The 13,196-nt window shown below is 44.1% G+C and overlaps 1 protein-coding gene across 1 annotated transcript in view; it reads right to left on the bottom strand.

Annotated features, from left to right (window-relative positions):
* LOC139687065 (cytosolic carboxypeptidase 6) overlaps nucleotides 1-12,956 on the bottom strand; it is a 1,035,710-nt gene extending 1,022,754 nt beyond the window's left edge. The window contains exon 1 of the mRNA XM_071584170.1: nucleotides 12,857-12,956. Coding sequence (XP_071440271.1) covers nucleotides 12,857-12,866 — 10 coding nt within the window. The 5' untranslated portion in view covers nucleotides 12,867-12,956. The remainder of the gene's footprint in view (nucleotides 1-12,856) is intronic.
* Between the last annotated feature and the right edge of the window lie 240 nt (nucleotides 12,957-13,196).

Genomic DNA, 13,196 nt, shown 5'->3' with positions numbered 1-13,196 from the left:
GTTCACGTATGATATATTTTGACGGGGAAACGTCACCGGAAAGGTTTAATTTTAGTCGGGTGCAGAGAGATGAAATGAATTACGCGAGGGACGCAAGTGATTAATGTTTCGAGATTTTCTTTTGTTTGAAATTCATTCAGCGAGTGGCCATTCCCAGAAAGCTTTCCGCGAGGCATACAGAACCCGTCCATTAATAGTAAGTCCCTATTCGGATATAACATGCGAATACCTCGGTACCGGCGTGACTGACGAAAAATACGCACTGAATAATGCACTGTCCATATAAAAATCTTATGTTCCTTCTGAAACGTCGATAAAAGTGCTCATTGAAATCTCTCCATTAATAAATTAAGAGATATATTTTGGTGCTCGTTGCCTTTATCGTAATGAACCTACACTCAAAAACAGCAAAGAAAAACTGCAAAGGAAATATGTGCATTGGATTGACCTCCCTCCAAATAAATATTTTTTCGTCTAATTATTTCGCATAGTCATTACAGTAGAATGAATTTATATAAGAGGTGAATGGATACACATTTCTGATGAAAGTAAAGGCGATGATGACCAGCGGTACCGCTGAAGAGGAACCGAAAAGTAATTACGGTAGTGCGACGGCAAAACCAAAACTTGTCATTCATGTTGCCATCCGTTGCTTTATAAACATCATTTTTCTCAATTTTAAATTGAAAATGTCATCACACGTGATTTTAAAAAAATAGGTATCGTATAATAGGCATACAACTATACTGCCTTAAGATTGAATTCGACATATTATACGCAGACCTTTGTCAGTTGCCATGACCCAAAGCAGTAGTTATTCAGAGAAATTCTCTCACACACTCGATTCGGACTTGGAATTGATTGGACCGGTGTTGTTAATTATGCAATGTTTCTTGATTTATATTTACTTTTCCGAATATTTTTAGCATTTAAGGTTTTATTAACTGTTTAATTATACCTGGTTTGGCGTGAGTCACCATTAGCCCATATCCAATGATGCTGGTAAGGTGCGGCATACGTCCGGAATATTCTACCAACGTCGGCATTCGAACCCTGTTCTTCTGGATCGGAAATCAGTAAACTACCCCCCGCCCCCCCCCCCCCCCCGTTCTACTCTATCACTATACCAAATGGGGTAAAGAGAAGTACTGTCAATGCAGGTCTCATTACATTTATAAAAAGTTTTATTTAAGGTTCTCTCTGCTGCAGGTGGATTGTTTTCCGAGGAAAAAATTCAAATAAGTGATGGGAAGGAAATGAGAAATAATGTCAGTAATATCAATTGTAAATCCGTCCTTCAGAGGCCATCTGCTATTCCGAATACGTCAGGCTGAGAAGGCCGTGTGATATCCGAACATCTACAAGACCTGTCCCAAAAGTAGTAGGACTGAGTCGGTTAAAAAATATATTTTGCCAAAAGTGACACATTCACTCCAAAGTCTTTGACGTAGCACCCTTGAGCGCCCACGCCCCGCTGCCACCGGTCCACAGCCCCTCCATGACACTCCCCTCCCTTGAACCCTTGATAAAGAAAGCCCCGAGAAAGAAAACCCAGAGAATCTGCCGTCCGTGCGCCTGAGAAAAAATAAGTTCAACTACTTTTGCGACAGACCTTGTATGATACGGTTATTGTAATAAGTATGCTTGGCTCCGAATTCAGCCGCAGCTGTCGTCATATGAGGAGGGTAACGCGGATTAGGGGCGTAAAAGGCGCCTAAATTTTAAATGACAAGTGTTGTAGAATAATATGGATTTTAAACACAAACACTATCAAATTTTGATAAATGTAAATAATTCCGTTAGGCTCACCTTTATGGCATAGCATGACATTCATGTTCGGTAATTAGACCGATCGCAATTTCCCAAAGCTTATTATTGTTTCCAATCTATTTCTACTCCAGGGATACCGTGTATCGTGAAAAAGAACTCCAGCTATCTCTCGCCTTCATCCCTCGGGCAACCTCCCCAACCAACCGCCACCCTTCTCAAATAATAAACAAAGCACGCTCATCGGGCACCCGCTCTAATTTTACATTAATAATGACGCCGTGACAACGAATTCAATTTACAAAATAAACAATCTAATAACACGCGAGTCTAATTACGACAACAAATTCAAACCGCATTTTATGTATTTTTATCATTGATGCCAGGATATTTTCCATCAATAATATTAAATATTGCTGCTCAACTTTATTTCGAATTTAATTGTATTTGGTTACCTAGTTTAATCGGAAAAATATCGGATTATGACGCCTTAGAGAAGTCTCCGTTAACTTGCGCCATTTAAGGCATGAAAACTACCCTCGTTTTGTCTTTTAAATCAACTTCATCTTATTTAAAAAATTTGGAATCTTTTGTCTTTACACCTTACATCAGTCCTACCCCCCCCCCCCAGCCATTGCGCGCAAGAACAGCTGAAAAGGGTGATTAAAATGCTCCCATTTTGTTAACCATTCATTACTCACCCTTTACGGGTGTAAGAAATAAATGAAATAATAATGTCTTTCTTAGCGGCTGTGGATCATGTTGGTGCGGTGGCTAGTTCATTGACTACCCACTGCGAGAGCCCGGGATCGTATCCCGGCGGTGCCAGTGTTGTCCAGCGGTATCCCGACCCCTACTTGGAGTTCTACGCAGAGAGCACTTCAAGTGGAGTACGCCGTCCGTTGGATGGGATGTTGAATTGTGTATCCCCTTGGCGCGTTTCGTTCTGAGTATGTTAAATCCGACGCAGGGTTTTTCTTTCCACATTCTCTGCGAATCCTTCTTCCACCAAATTACCTGCCTCTCCGTATACGCATGTGACCTCAACCGTCGCTCACCTCCACTAACGACCACTGCCTACAAAGTTTTTTCGGCCAAATCTGTGCAACGAGACCCCGTCTTACGTTTAACAGCATTCATCGCAAACACCCAAAGACTAACACCAAACCGCTACCTTCGGGTTCAAGACAAGCTAGCTCTTCCGGCTTACAAATGCAAAGGGCCAAGTCACCATTTAATTGAATATTATTTTTCCTTTAACGCTCCACTAACGCCCTTTCCTTCCTTTGACACTGTTTAATTTTTTCCCTTTACTCCGCAGATTAGATTGAAATGGAACGCGCAGAAATACTCATCAAGCCTGTGTACGCTTCGTGCGCTGTCATCAGTGTTTCGTGTTGGGTTTGAGCGCACACACCGAACCGGAAAGAGAATTTCAATATGCTGGCAAAACGAAAAGTCTGGAAGAAGTTTTATCAAGAAAACCAGAGCAGAGGCAGTTATTACCCTGGATGGAGAGCGGGTTAGTACCCATAGGGAGCACTTCGAGAACGACAAAAGGTCGGAGTGTGAAAGCATTTTAAGCAGTAGTTTACTTCGTCTCCATTTTAATTAGTCCACAGGTGCATTTTTCCTCTTCCTTTTTCCGTTGTAATGTTGTAAAATGGCAATATTTTTTTTATATTAATCATTGGTTTTCTTCCAGGAACATGAAATTACACGCTGTATCTTTCCTGTAAAATGTATACTATGGTAGTTTAGCTTTTCTAACGAATTGTTGGATAATAATCTCAAGGAAGAAGATCCTAAGGCCAATAAAAATAATTACGAAGAACTCCTATACCGGTATTTCGGTCACACAGGTGACCATCAACGGGGAGAAAATCAAATAGGGCACTTGAACTAAGAAGAGGAATGTGCACAGGCACCGTCCAAAGTCAAGTGGGTGTTCAGGTCGGGGGGTGAGGTATATATACCTGGAGGGGCAAGGGGGGAGGGGTTAAGTGATGGTCCGTAGGTGAGGGGGAGTTTGTTGAGGTCACGTGGGAAGGAGTGGGGGAAGAGTGGTGGCTATTAGGAGGGGGCTGTCTGTTTCTGAAATGACTAACAAAATTAAAAAGTGAACTGTTGGTGATGCCTGGTTCATTGTTCATAAGTTTATTCTTGTTTAAGTGTATGTGTAAGCTCTCACAGGCATCGAGTTTATAGTGTTGTATCGGTTTTAATAATGTTAAGTCGTTGGGAGTGATAGAGTGTTCCGTTTCAAAAATGTGTTTGGCGACCGCTGATATATCAAAACGTCCGTTCTTAAAGTGTCCTATGTGTTCCTTGAATCTGATTTTGGGATTACGTTTGGTCTGTCCAATGTAGGACTTAACATTATTAAAACCGATACAACACTATAAACTCGATGCCTGTGAGAGCTTACACATACACTTAAACAAGAATAAACTTATGAACAATGAACCAGGCATCACCAACAGTTCACTTTTTAATTTTGTTAGTCATTTCAGAAACAGACAGCCCCCTCCTAATAGCCACCACTCTTCCCCCACTCCTTCCCACGTGACCTCAACAAACTCCCCCTCACCTACGGACCATCACTTAACCCCTCCCCCCTTGCCCCTGCAGGTATATATACCTCACCCCCCGACCTGAACACCCACTTGACTTTGGACGGTGCCTGTGCACATTCCTCTTCTTAGTTCAAGTGCCCTATTTGATTTTCTCCCCGTTGATGGTCACCTGTGTGACCGAAATACCGGTATAGGAGTTCTTCGTAATTATTTTTATTGGCCTTAGGATCTTCTTCCTTGAGATTATTTCTTTAACAGCCAATAGCTCCACATCTTCCATTTTGAATTGTTGGATATTTATATCTCCGTCTATGAATGAGGCATTAGACAATGAGACCAGGATGAATTTTTAATTAAAGAATTTTTTTAATTTCACCGAATCCTTCGTTTTTGATCGTGATAAATTGCGAAAATACTCTTTGATTTTTGAATAGGTTGCAGGTGATGTTTGCGAGAAATGCACTCTTTTTACTTGCCAGCATGGGATAATTTTATCTCAATATATTATTACCGAGAAATGTTTGATGAATTTTCTTAAATCAGAGTATTCATTCCTCCGAATTAAAAAAAGCATTGATAGGAAGTAGTGGTGACGATCTACATCTAAATTGAGTGCATTATATTCGATTATTAAATAATGATTCTCAAACTGCATCAGGCCATTCCAGGACCCATTCATGGCCACTGAAGCATCATCTCCTAGAGCTGCCCCTGTGCATGCCACATTCTTCCCTCATCTGGACTGAAAATCAATGCGATTGGTGAATTACGGGCACGATATAAATATGGGTATGAGCACCTAATTCCACCAAAAAGTGATAACAGAGGGCTGTATTCCATTGCATCCGACTGTAATCGTCGTTATCCGGAGCAGAAACTGATTGGGGCAATGGAGCTATCTAGGGAACCCGCAAGTGTTGTCTAGTCAGAATACATTTATCCTGATATCTTGGGAACTTTCATCGCTGAACCCTTATCTACAGGGAAATAATATTTCCTAAATGTACGTGGCAATATTAAAGCATTCTCATATATGCTAGGAATTGCTCCTTGGGCCCACTCCATTCGTATCATTCTAGACAGCTCCGGCCTCAAATAATCCCTTGTTCAAACTTCCCCAGAAGAGATCGTACACCCCGATTACCTAAAAACCCGTACCAGGTCAATTAAGAGGCTCAAATTGGTGCGGTCTCTGCTGTACTAGACCCCCACCTCGAGGGCCCAGGTTCGAATCAGCAGTTCTTTTCATGCCTGTCACGATCCTTAATTTGGTATCACGTGGAGAGCACTCCAAGTGAGGCGTTAACATCCCACCGTTCCATTTGGGCCACATTGCGTTTTTGAAGCTGATGCCGACGACAGATTTACTCCATTCCCTTAAAATCCTCCCTCCGTTACAATATCAACCGATTGCTAAATGCAATAATGTTCTTAGCTGATGGCCTTCTTCCCTAAAACACATCAATTACGCGAGAATGACGAATATGGCGGGATAAAATTTCAAAGGAGGTAAATATCATTTACCAAATGATACCCACCAACGTAATCGTAATACATAATACTACCTTGATCAAAAATTTCCCGGAATTTATTCAGAAAATTAAAAATACAAGTTTATTCATCTAAATCTATATTGTCCCCTTCAAAGTAATCCCCATCGACTGCAACACACTTATGCCAGCGCTTGATCCAATCCTCGAAACATTTTTTATATTCGGTTTTCGGTATGTCCAGTAGTGCTTCCTGCGATTTTTCCATTACTTCCTCTCGGCTGCTAAAACGCGTTCCCCGTAATGGTTTTTTAACTCGATTGAACAGAAAGAAGTCACAGGGAGCCAAATCAGGTGAATTCGGTGGCTGTTGGATGGTATTTGTTGCATTTTTCGTCAAAAAATTACGAATAATGATAGCACTGTGCGACGGTGCGTTATCATGGTGCAAAATCCACGAGTTTTCTGCCCACATTTCTGGTCTCTTTCGGCGAATTGCTTCACGCAAACGTCTCATAACGCCCAAATAATACTCTTTGTTTACTGTCTGGCCTTCTGGCAAAAATTCATGATGCACTAACCGTTGTAATCCATGAAAACCGTCAGCATTGCCTTCTTTTTTGACTGAAAACGACGTGGTTTTTTTGGTCTCGGCTCATTTGGTGAACGCCATTCACTTGCCTGATGTCTGGATTGCGTGTCGTACTCATAAACCCACGTCTCGTCTCCAGTAATGATCCTTTTGATGAATGTGGGATCGGATTCAGCCTCGCAAATCATGTCTTTTGCGACGTCAACACGGTCTCTTTTTTGCATGAAATTGAGGTCTTTTGGCACCAACTTTGCTGCTACACGACGGAAACCCAAATCATTAACCACAATGTCTTGGGCGGATCCATAGGCAATGTTCAAGTCCTCCGCTATTTCTCTGATGGTTAATTTGCGGTTATTGACCAACATTTCTTTTACTTTATCAATTTTTTCACCGACTTTCGATGTCGATGGTCTGCCACTGCGTTCATCATCTTCGATTGACTCACGACCACTTCTGAACCGCTCGTGCCACTGGTAAACGACCGTTTTTTTTAGAGAATCGTTGCCGAAACACTTTTCCAACATTTCCAACGTCCGTGCTCCAATTCCAATTCCAATTCTCGTGGACGGACCCCCGTTACTCCGGTCGGGGCTCCACTGTGTTGCCTTTCCAGCCGCCTAGGCTTCTAAGGCAGGGCGTCGTCTTCTGCGTTGTCACGGCGTTCTGGCGATCCCTGCTACTGAAGCCTGGGCCTCTTCTTCGCTGGGAGGGCATCTTGGCGATCCATGCTCGCAATGGGGCGCTTATAGCGGTCCCACGTTGAAACCTGGATCTCTCCGAGGCGTCGGATGGTGGCGACGTCTGAATCCGCAGCCCTCTCGAAGAATCTTCGAGACAGCTCCGGAAGAAGGACGTTCAGAGGTTCCATGTTCCCGTCCTGGTGCATCTCTTCCACGCGGGCGTAGCGCCCGCATCCCAAGATGCACCGTAGCGCAGAGTTCTGCACCACTTGGATGAGAGCGAGGGTAGACTTCGGCACTCCTGACCATACCGGCGCTGCGTACGTGATGACAGGCAACACGCACGCTCGGTACAGTCGACGCTTCGTTTCCGAGCTCAGGACCCCCGGACGAATAATCGGCCGAAGCCGGTTAAGCGCCGCGAAGGCCTTCCCTCGGACACGTCGCGCTTGGGCGTTCCAAAGGAGTTTCCGGTCCATCAGCACTCCGAGGTAGAGAACCTCGGATTCCCACGGAAGGGTGACTCCATTCACCGACAGCTCCTCTTCTGTCGGCGCTCCTCTGCCGGTATGGAAGACGATTGCCTTCGTTTTCCCGGCATTGACTGCAAACCGCCAGCGACGATACCACGAAAGTAGCTCTTCGACGACGATCTGCAGCCTCTCCACGGCGAAAGATATTCGCCGGGAGCTGCACAGGAGCGCCGCGTCGTCCGCGTAGAGTGACAGGACCTCGTGCCTCCCATGACTCCTGGGAATGTCATGGGAGAAGATGTTGAATAATACTGGCCCGAGAACCGAACCCTGGGGGACACCAGCGGAGATCCGGTGCACCCCAGAGAACGAGTCAGACCAGGAAACGACGAAGGTCCTGTCTCTTAGGTAGGAGCGGATCACCTCGATGATCCACGTCGGGAAGTGGAGTCTCCGCATCTTCAACAGCAGTGCCTGGTGCCAGACGCGGTCAAACGCCTTGCTGACGTCGAAAAATGCGCCTGCCACCGACATCTTCCTGTTGAAGGCGTCCGTGATGAAGTCCGTGGTTCTCACCAGCTGATGGACCGTGGAATGCCGCTCGCGGAAGCCGAACTGCTCATCCGGGAGGATGTCAGCCTCTCGGACGAAACCTACTATCGGCTCCAGCAGAAGTCTCTCGTACATCTTCCCGAATCCGTCGAGTAGAGAAATGGGCCGGAAGTCTCCGGGTCCCACCTCCATCCTCGACGTCTTCGGGAGACATATGATCCTCGCTCTCTTCCAAGTGGTCGGGAAATAGGAAATCCTGACGCAGCCGTTGTAGATGCTGGTCAGGTACGCCACCGCTGCATTCGGAAGTTCCCGGATGACGATATTGGGTATATCGTCATTTCCCGGGGCTTTCCTCTTGCGTAAGCAGCGTATCGTGCCCAGAACGTCCTCCTTCCGGAACTGGGGAGCAGCCTTAGCATCTTCAGGGGCAGCATTCACCGCTTCCTCCGACACCGCGATCTCCTCCTCGATGGCCGCCGAATCCGCGTTCCCGGGGTTAGGACTGAAGGTGCCCTCGAGATAGGTCGCAAGCATTTCTGCCTTCGCCCCGGGAGATGTCGCCACCTCATCACCGCAGAATACGATGGGGTCCAGTCGCTGGCTTCCTCGCAGCTTCCTGCAGATCTTCCAGATCTCTTCCATGTCCTCCGCGCCATCCTCCCGCAAGAGATCTTCCCGTAGGTGCGCCTCCCAGTTGTCCGAGCGGACTTCCTGGAGGGCGCAGCGGACTTCCCGGTCAAGCGCATGTAGCTGCTGCCGAAGGTCGTCGGTCCTGTACCGCTGCCAGCGCCTGCGGATGTTATTCCGGCGCGTGATGAGTCCGCGAACCGGGGGAGGAAGCGGCACACGCAAGTAGTACGAGCGCCTCTCCCTTCTAGGAATCGCAGCCTCAATGGCAGCGGTGATGGTAGCAGTGAGATGACCGACCATTTGGTCTGCCATCTCCTCCGATGTTGGTGGAGTCAGTTCCCTCGGCAGCTTACCAGCGATGAGCCCTCGGAAGGTCTTCCAGTCCGCGGCACGAAGGTCAAGTTGAGATCTGGCTGAAATCACTGGAACTCTGGTCCCCAGCAGCAGGATGGTCGGGTTATGATCCGACGACAGTTCAACACACGAGTGCATACTGAGAGACGTCCGGACACCACGTGAGATTGCAATGTCAAGGACGTCTCCAAGCTGGTGCGTCGCCGTCGCCGGGCCAATCACCGTTAGTCCCTCGTCGTCTGCAAGCTCGCGGAGGGCTTGTCCTCTCGTGTTGAGAGACCTTGAATTCCAGGTGGGGTGCTTGGCGTTGAGGTCTCCCAGAATGATGGCCGGGCTGCCGTTTCCTAGTAGGTCCAGGATGAGATCCGGGTCCCAGGGCTTCCCTGGCGGGAAGTATAGGGAAGATATCCGGAGCCATCCTCCCCGCGTCCGGACGTCCACCGAGACAGCCTCCGCGTTCCGATGAGTGATCATTCGGCACGCTCGGTGTTCAATGTTATTCCGGACGAGGATGGCCGCACCTCCTGATGTTCGACCACCCTGGCGCTGAAGTTCCCGATCAGACCTGAAGACGGTCCAGCCGGGGAGTCTCCATGCGTCGGACGGACGGAGATGCGTCTCATTGATGGCTGCAACGGCAGCATTCTTGTCCTGGAGGAACGCCCGAAGTTCTTCAACGTCCGTGCGCCACTAAATCCGTTTTTTACGCAAAATTTAATACAAGTTCGTTGTTGCAAATTTAAATCCATTTCTGAAATTGTAAAAAATCGCCAACACACACAGAGATAGATGTACTCTTGGCTACGTAACTTTTGCAAATGTCAAGTTATGACACTAAGATTTAAAGGGAATATCAACAACAGATGTACCAATTTAACAAAAAAAAACAGAACTCAAATCGGAACGATGGGAGCGCCACACGGTTGTTATTCCGGGAACTTTTTGATCAAGGTAGTATGATGATGATAGTAGCACCAAAAATCTCATGAAAGTTTATTCCACCGAAAATATCTTAAAATTATACGTAAAATGTATTTTATGTAAAACGCTCTCAGGGTTTATTTTATTTTTTAAGTTATAGACTATTGTATTTTAAAGTAATCGCTTTCAAATGCAAGACTACTATATTACACGATCTTTAATTTCCTACGACATGTATTCGTGGTATCTCTTAAAAGCCAATAGAATATTTAGTTTCTGGGAGTTATTTTAAAACTAAGGCAATGGAAAAACTGATCTACCTTTTTCATAGACCTATATAAGTTTGTTGTGAAAAAATAGCAGAATTGCAGAATTTAAGATAAACTCCATCACTAAAGAAATCATTATCCCTCTAAATTCGTATTCTGGTGATCTGGTATGAAAATTTAAGACCACGTGACCTGGATGAAAAGTGCTCTTTAAGTGCGAAAACTATTTCATTAAGGGTATTTTGACATAGGCTTCAATCTGGAACTTTTTTCCAGTTTATGACTAAGTCACTAAATGCTGCAATAAATCCTGAGAATTGGGGGCTCCTTCTTAATCGAAATCAATTTATTTCCTTCGTCACATCAACACGTTTGTTTCATTCAAAGGTTTTCTTTTTGACAAACGGAAACAAATTCTTTCGTTGCTAAGAGGAGATACCATTTCTACCATATTGTTTAATGCTTCATTTCCCAATGAAATCATATTAATAGTCCATCCATAATCACAATAATCAACTCCAAGGTCGGTTTAGTAGGTTCACTCAGTATTAGTAGAGTTCACTCAGTATTAAGCCCGACGGCGTGTGAAATTCACACATCTGGGTAGGGGGGCCAGTTCCTTTCCCTGTGCCGGTTACGGTTTCCCAGGAAGACCTTGTTCCCGAAAAATCACATAGCTTGGGTGGAGCTGCAGGTGCCCAAAGTGCCTTGTCCGGGAATCGAACCCGGGACCCTCCGGTCAGCAGTCCAACGCTCTACCCCCTGGACTACCACGACCCTTGGATATCGTATTAAGCACTCGATTATGATTTAGAAGATTAAGTCACGTAGTTGGAATTGCTCATCTATAACGTTAATAAAACGACAAAAACTATGGATAGACACCGATGGATTGCCACATTCAGCCATAAATATGCGATTCATATCTCCATGCTCCTGTCTCTTTAACGAGCTCGAGCTTCTTTCGCGACTCAAGGCGCAACAACAGAGGCGTGGAAACAAATAGTATGCACCAGTTGGTGCTAAAATTGAAAGAAAATACATCTCTTATCCTCTGCAAAATGATTATAAGGCACGATAATTTTATCGTAGCATTTTATTTTATCTACATGTACAAAAATATCAACTTATTCTGGAGGAATGAGTGCTTTTGGCCGTCAGTATCTGGAGTTGAAAGACATGATATAACGGCAGGGTAGAGTAATTAGTCTCCGAGATGAACTGATGGATAAATATTGGGATTCAAATAGGAGGGAATTAGAAGAGAAAGCAAGGTCAATTATAAGGTTGAAATCCTATTGGAAATTATCCTCTACCGTTTCAAAGTATAAATCCCATGAGCATTTATTTATTTATTTATTTATTTATTAAGTATTAGTCCGAAAACAGCACATTTTGGCCTTTACATCGAACTATTAACAACGACACCAATGGTCACATTTACAAACACCCAAGCCCTAGGTGGAGGAAAACTCACCCAGGCGGGAATCCAGCCGGCGACCCTTGGAATGAAAGACGAGGACGTTACCCCGCCGCCACCGGGGTCGGCAGACCCCGGTGGTGGCGTTTACGTTTCACATGTCGGTACGTTTACGTTTACGGTGGTACGTTTACGTTTCACATGTCGTGCTGAGGGGAAAAAATCACTGAAATTACTCTTCCTCAGTACGTTTCTGCAGAAATTACATCATTAGTAGTGACCGTACTTCCTCTCAAATCGTTTTTAAAAATACCTATCCTGACGACACATGAAAATGATGTCAGGATCTTCTTAGGTTAATTTACAGACACATGGGGACGCTTCTTTCCGTGGTTTGACCTGGAAGATTGCGTGGGCTATGTTGGCTTTAATGGGAAAGGGTGTGAGTAATGCTGGGGAAGGAGTTTGGTGAGTTTTATGGTGTGCAATTTTCGACTAGGTTATTTTAATCCAGCGGGGATTATCTCATTCTCTCCGCGAAACCATTCCAACACCGTTCAGAACACACATCAGATTTTTTTCAATTGTTGCAATATTTCTTGCGTAAACAAGGTTACGCCTGAGATATGTTTATGCCTAAGCTGTCATAAATATTGCTTATTGATTTATGAGTCAATAAAAAGTGCAATTAATAGCTTACTACGAGTATTAAACTGGCAGGCCTGTAAATTTTCGATAAAAAAACGGCCAAGTCATAGCATTTGCAAAATTCTAAAATCCCGAGTCTATTGTATTAATTTAATTCCTAGATTTTACTTTCACGTATTGTCTTTTAATTTTAAAAACTGTGTTTTAAATCTTTTAACTCGCGAAAATACTGTTTTCCCTATGCTTTCACATTTTCATCTGACATCTTCTACATTTCTCATTGGTTAACTTCAATGCATATCCCATTAGAACTCAGGAAGTAGGGCTCCTGAGTAAATATAAATGTGAAATGTAACGATGGTAACGTTTACATCCTCATTTCTAGAAAATTTAGAGAGCTAAATAAATCGTCATTGCGCTAAAAAATATAAAATTGAAAAAAATATATTTTTTGAAGTACTCATATGCAAAAACTTACCTTCATCCATGTCAGTTGAGTTGCCGTCAATGCATACGCCAACTTGTTTTCAGCAAAGGAATTTCTTCTGCGATATCCGGTACTCTTCGGCTTCCCTTTGAGTCACGTCGACTACTCCTCTAGGAGAACTTCCGCATCTGAAATAAATGCAAACTTTAAAGAGAAATATTTTTCATCTATAATTCTAGATTTGCATGTTATTAAATTACTTTCAGCAACTCATTAAATTATATATATATATATATATATATATATATATATATATATATATATATATATATATATATATATATTTAGAGTTTTTCCGTACAATCGTTATATATATATATATATATATATA

Source organism: Hetaerina americana, unplaced genomic scaffold (genome assembly GCF_022747635.1).
Source record: "Hetaerina americana unplaced genomic scaffold, ioHetAmer1.1.p SCAF_16, whole genome shotgun sequence".
In the NCBI taxonomy this organism is placed as follows: Eukaryota; Metazoa; Arthropoda; class Insecta; order Odonata; family Calopterygidae; genus Hetaerina; species Hetaerina americana.
Note: the sequence above shows the minus strand (reverse complement) of the source record. Positions and strands in the feature narration are given on the sequence as shown.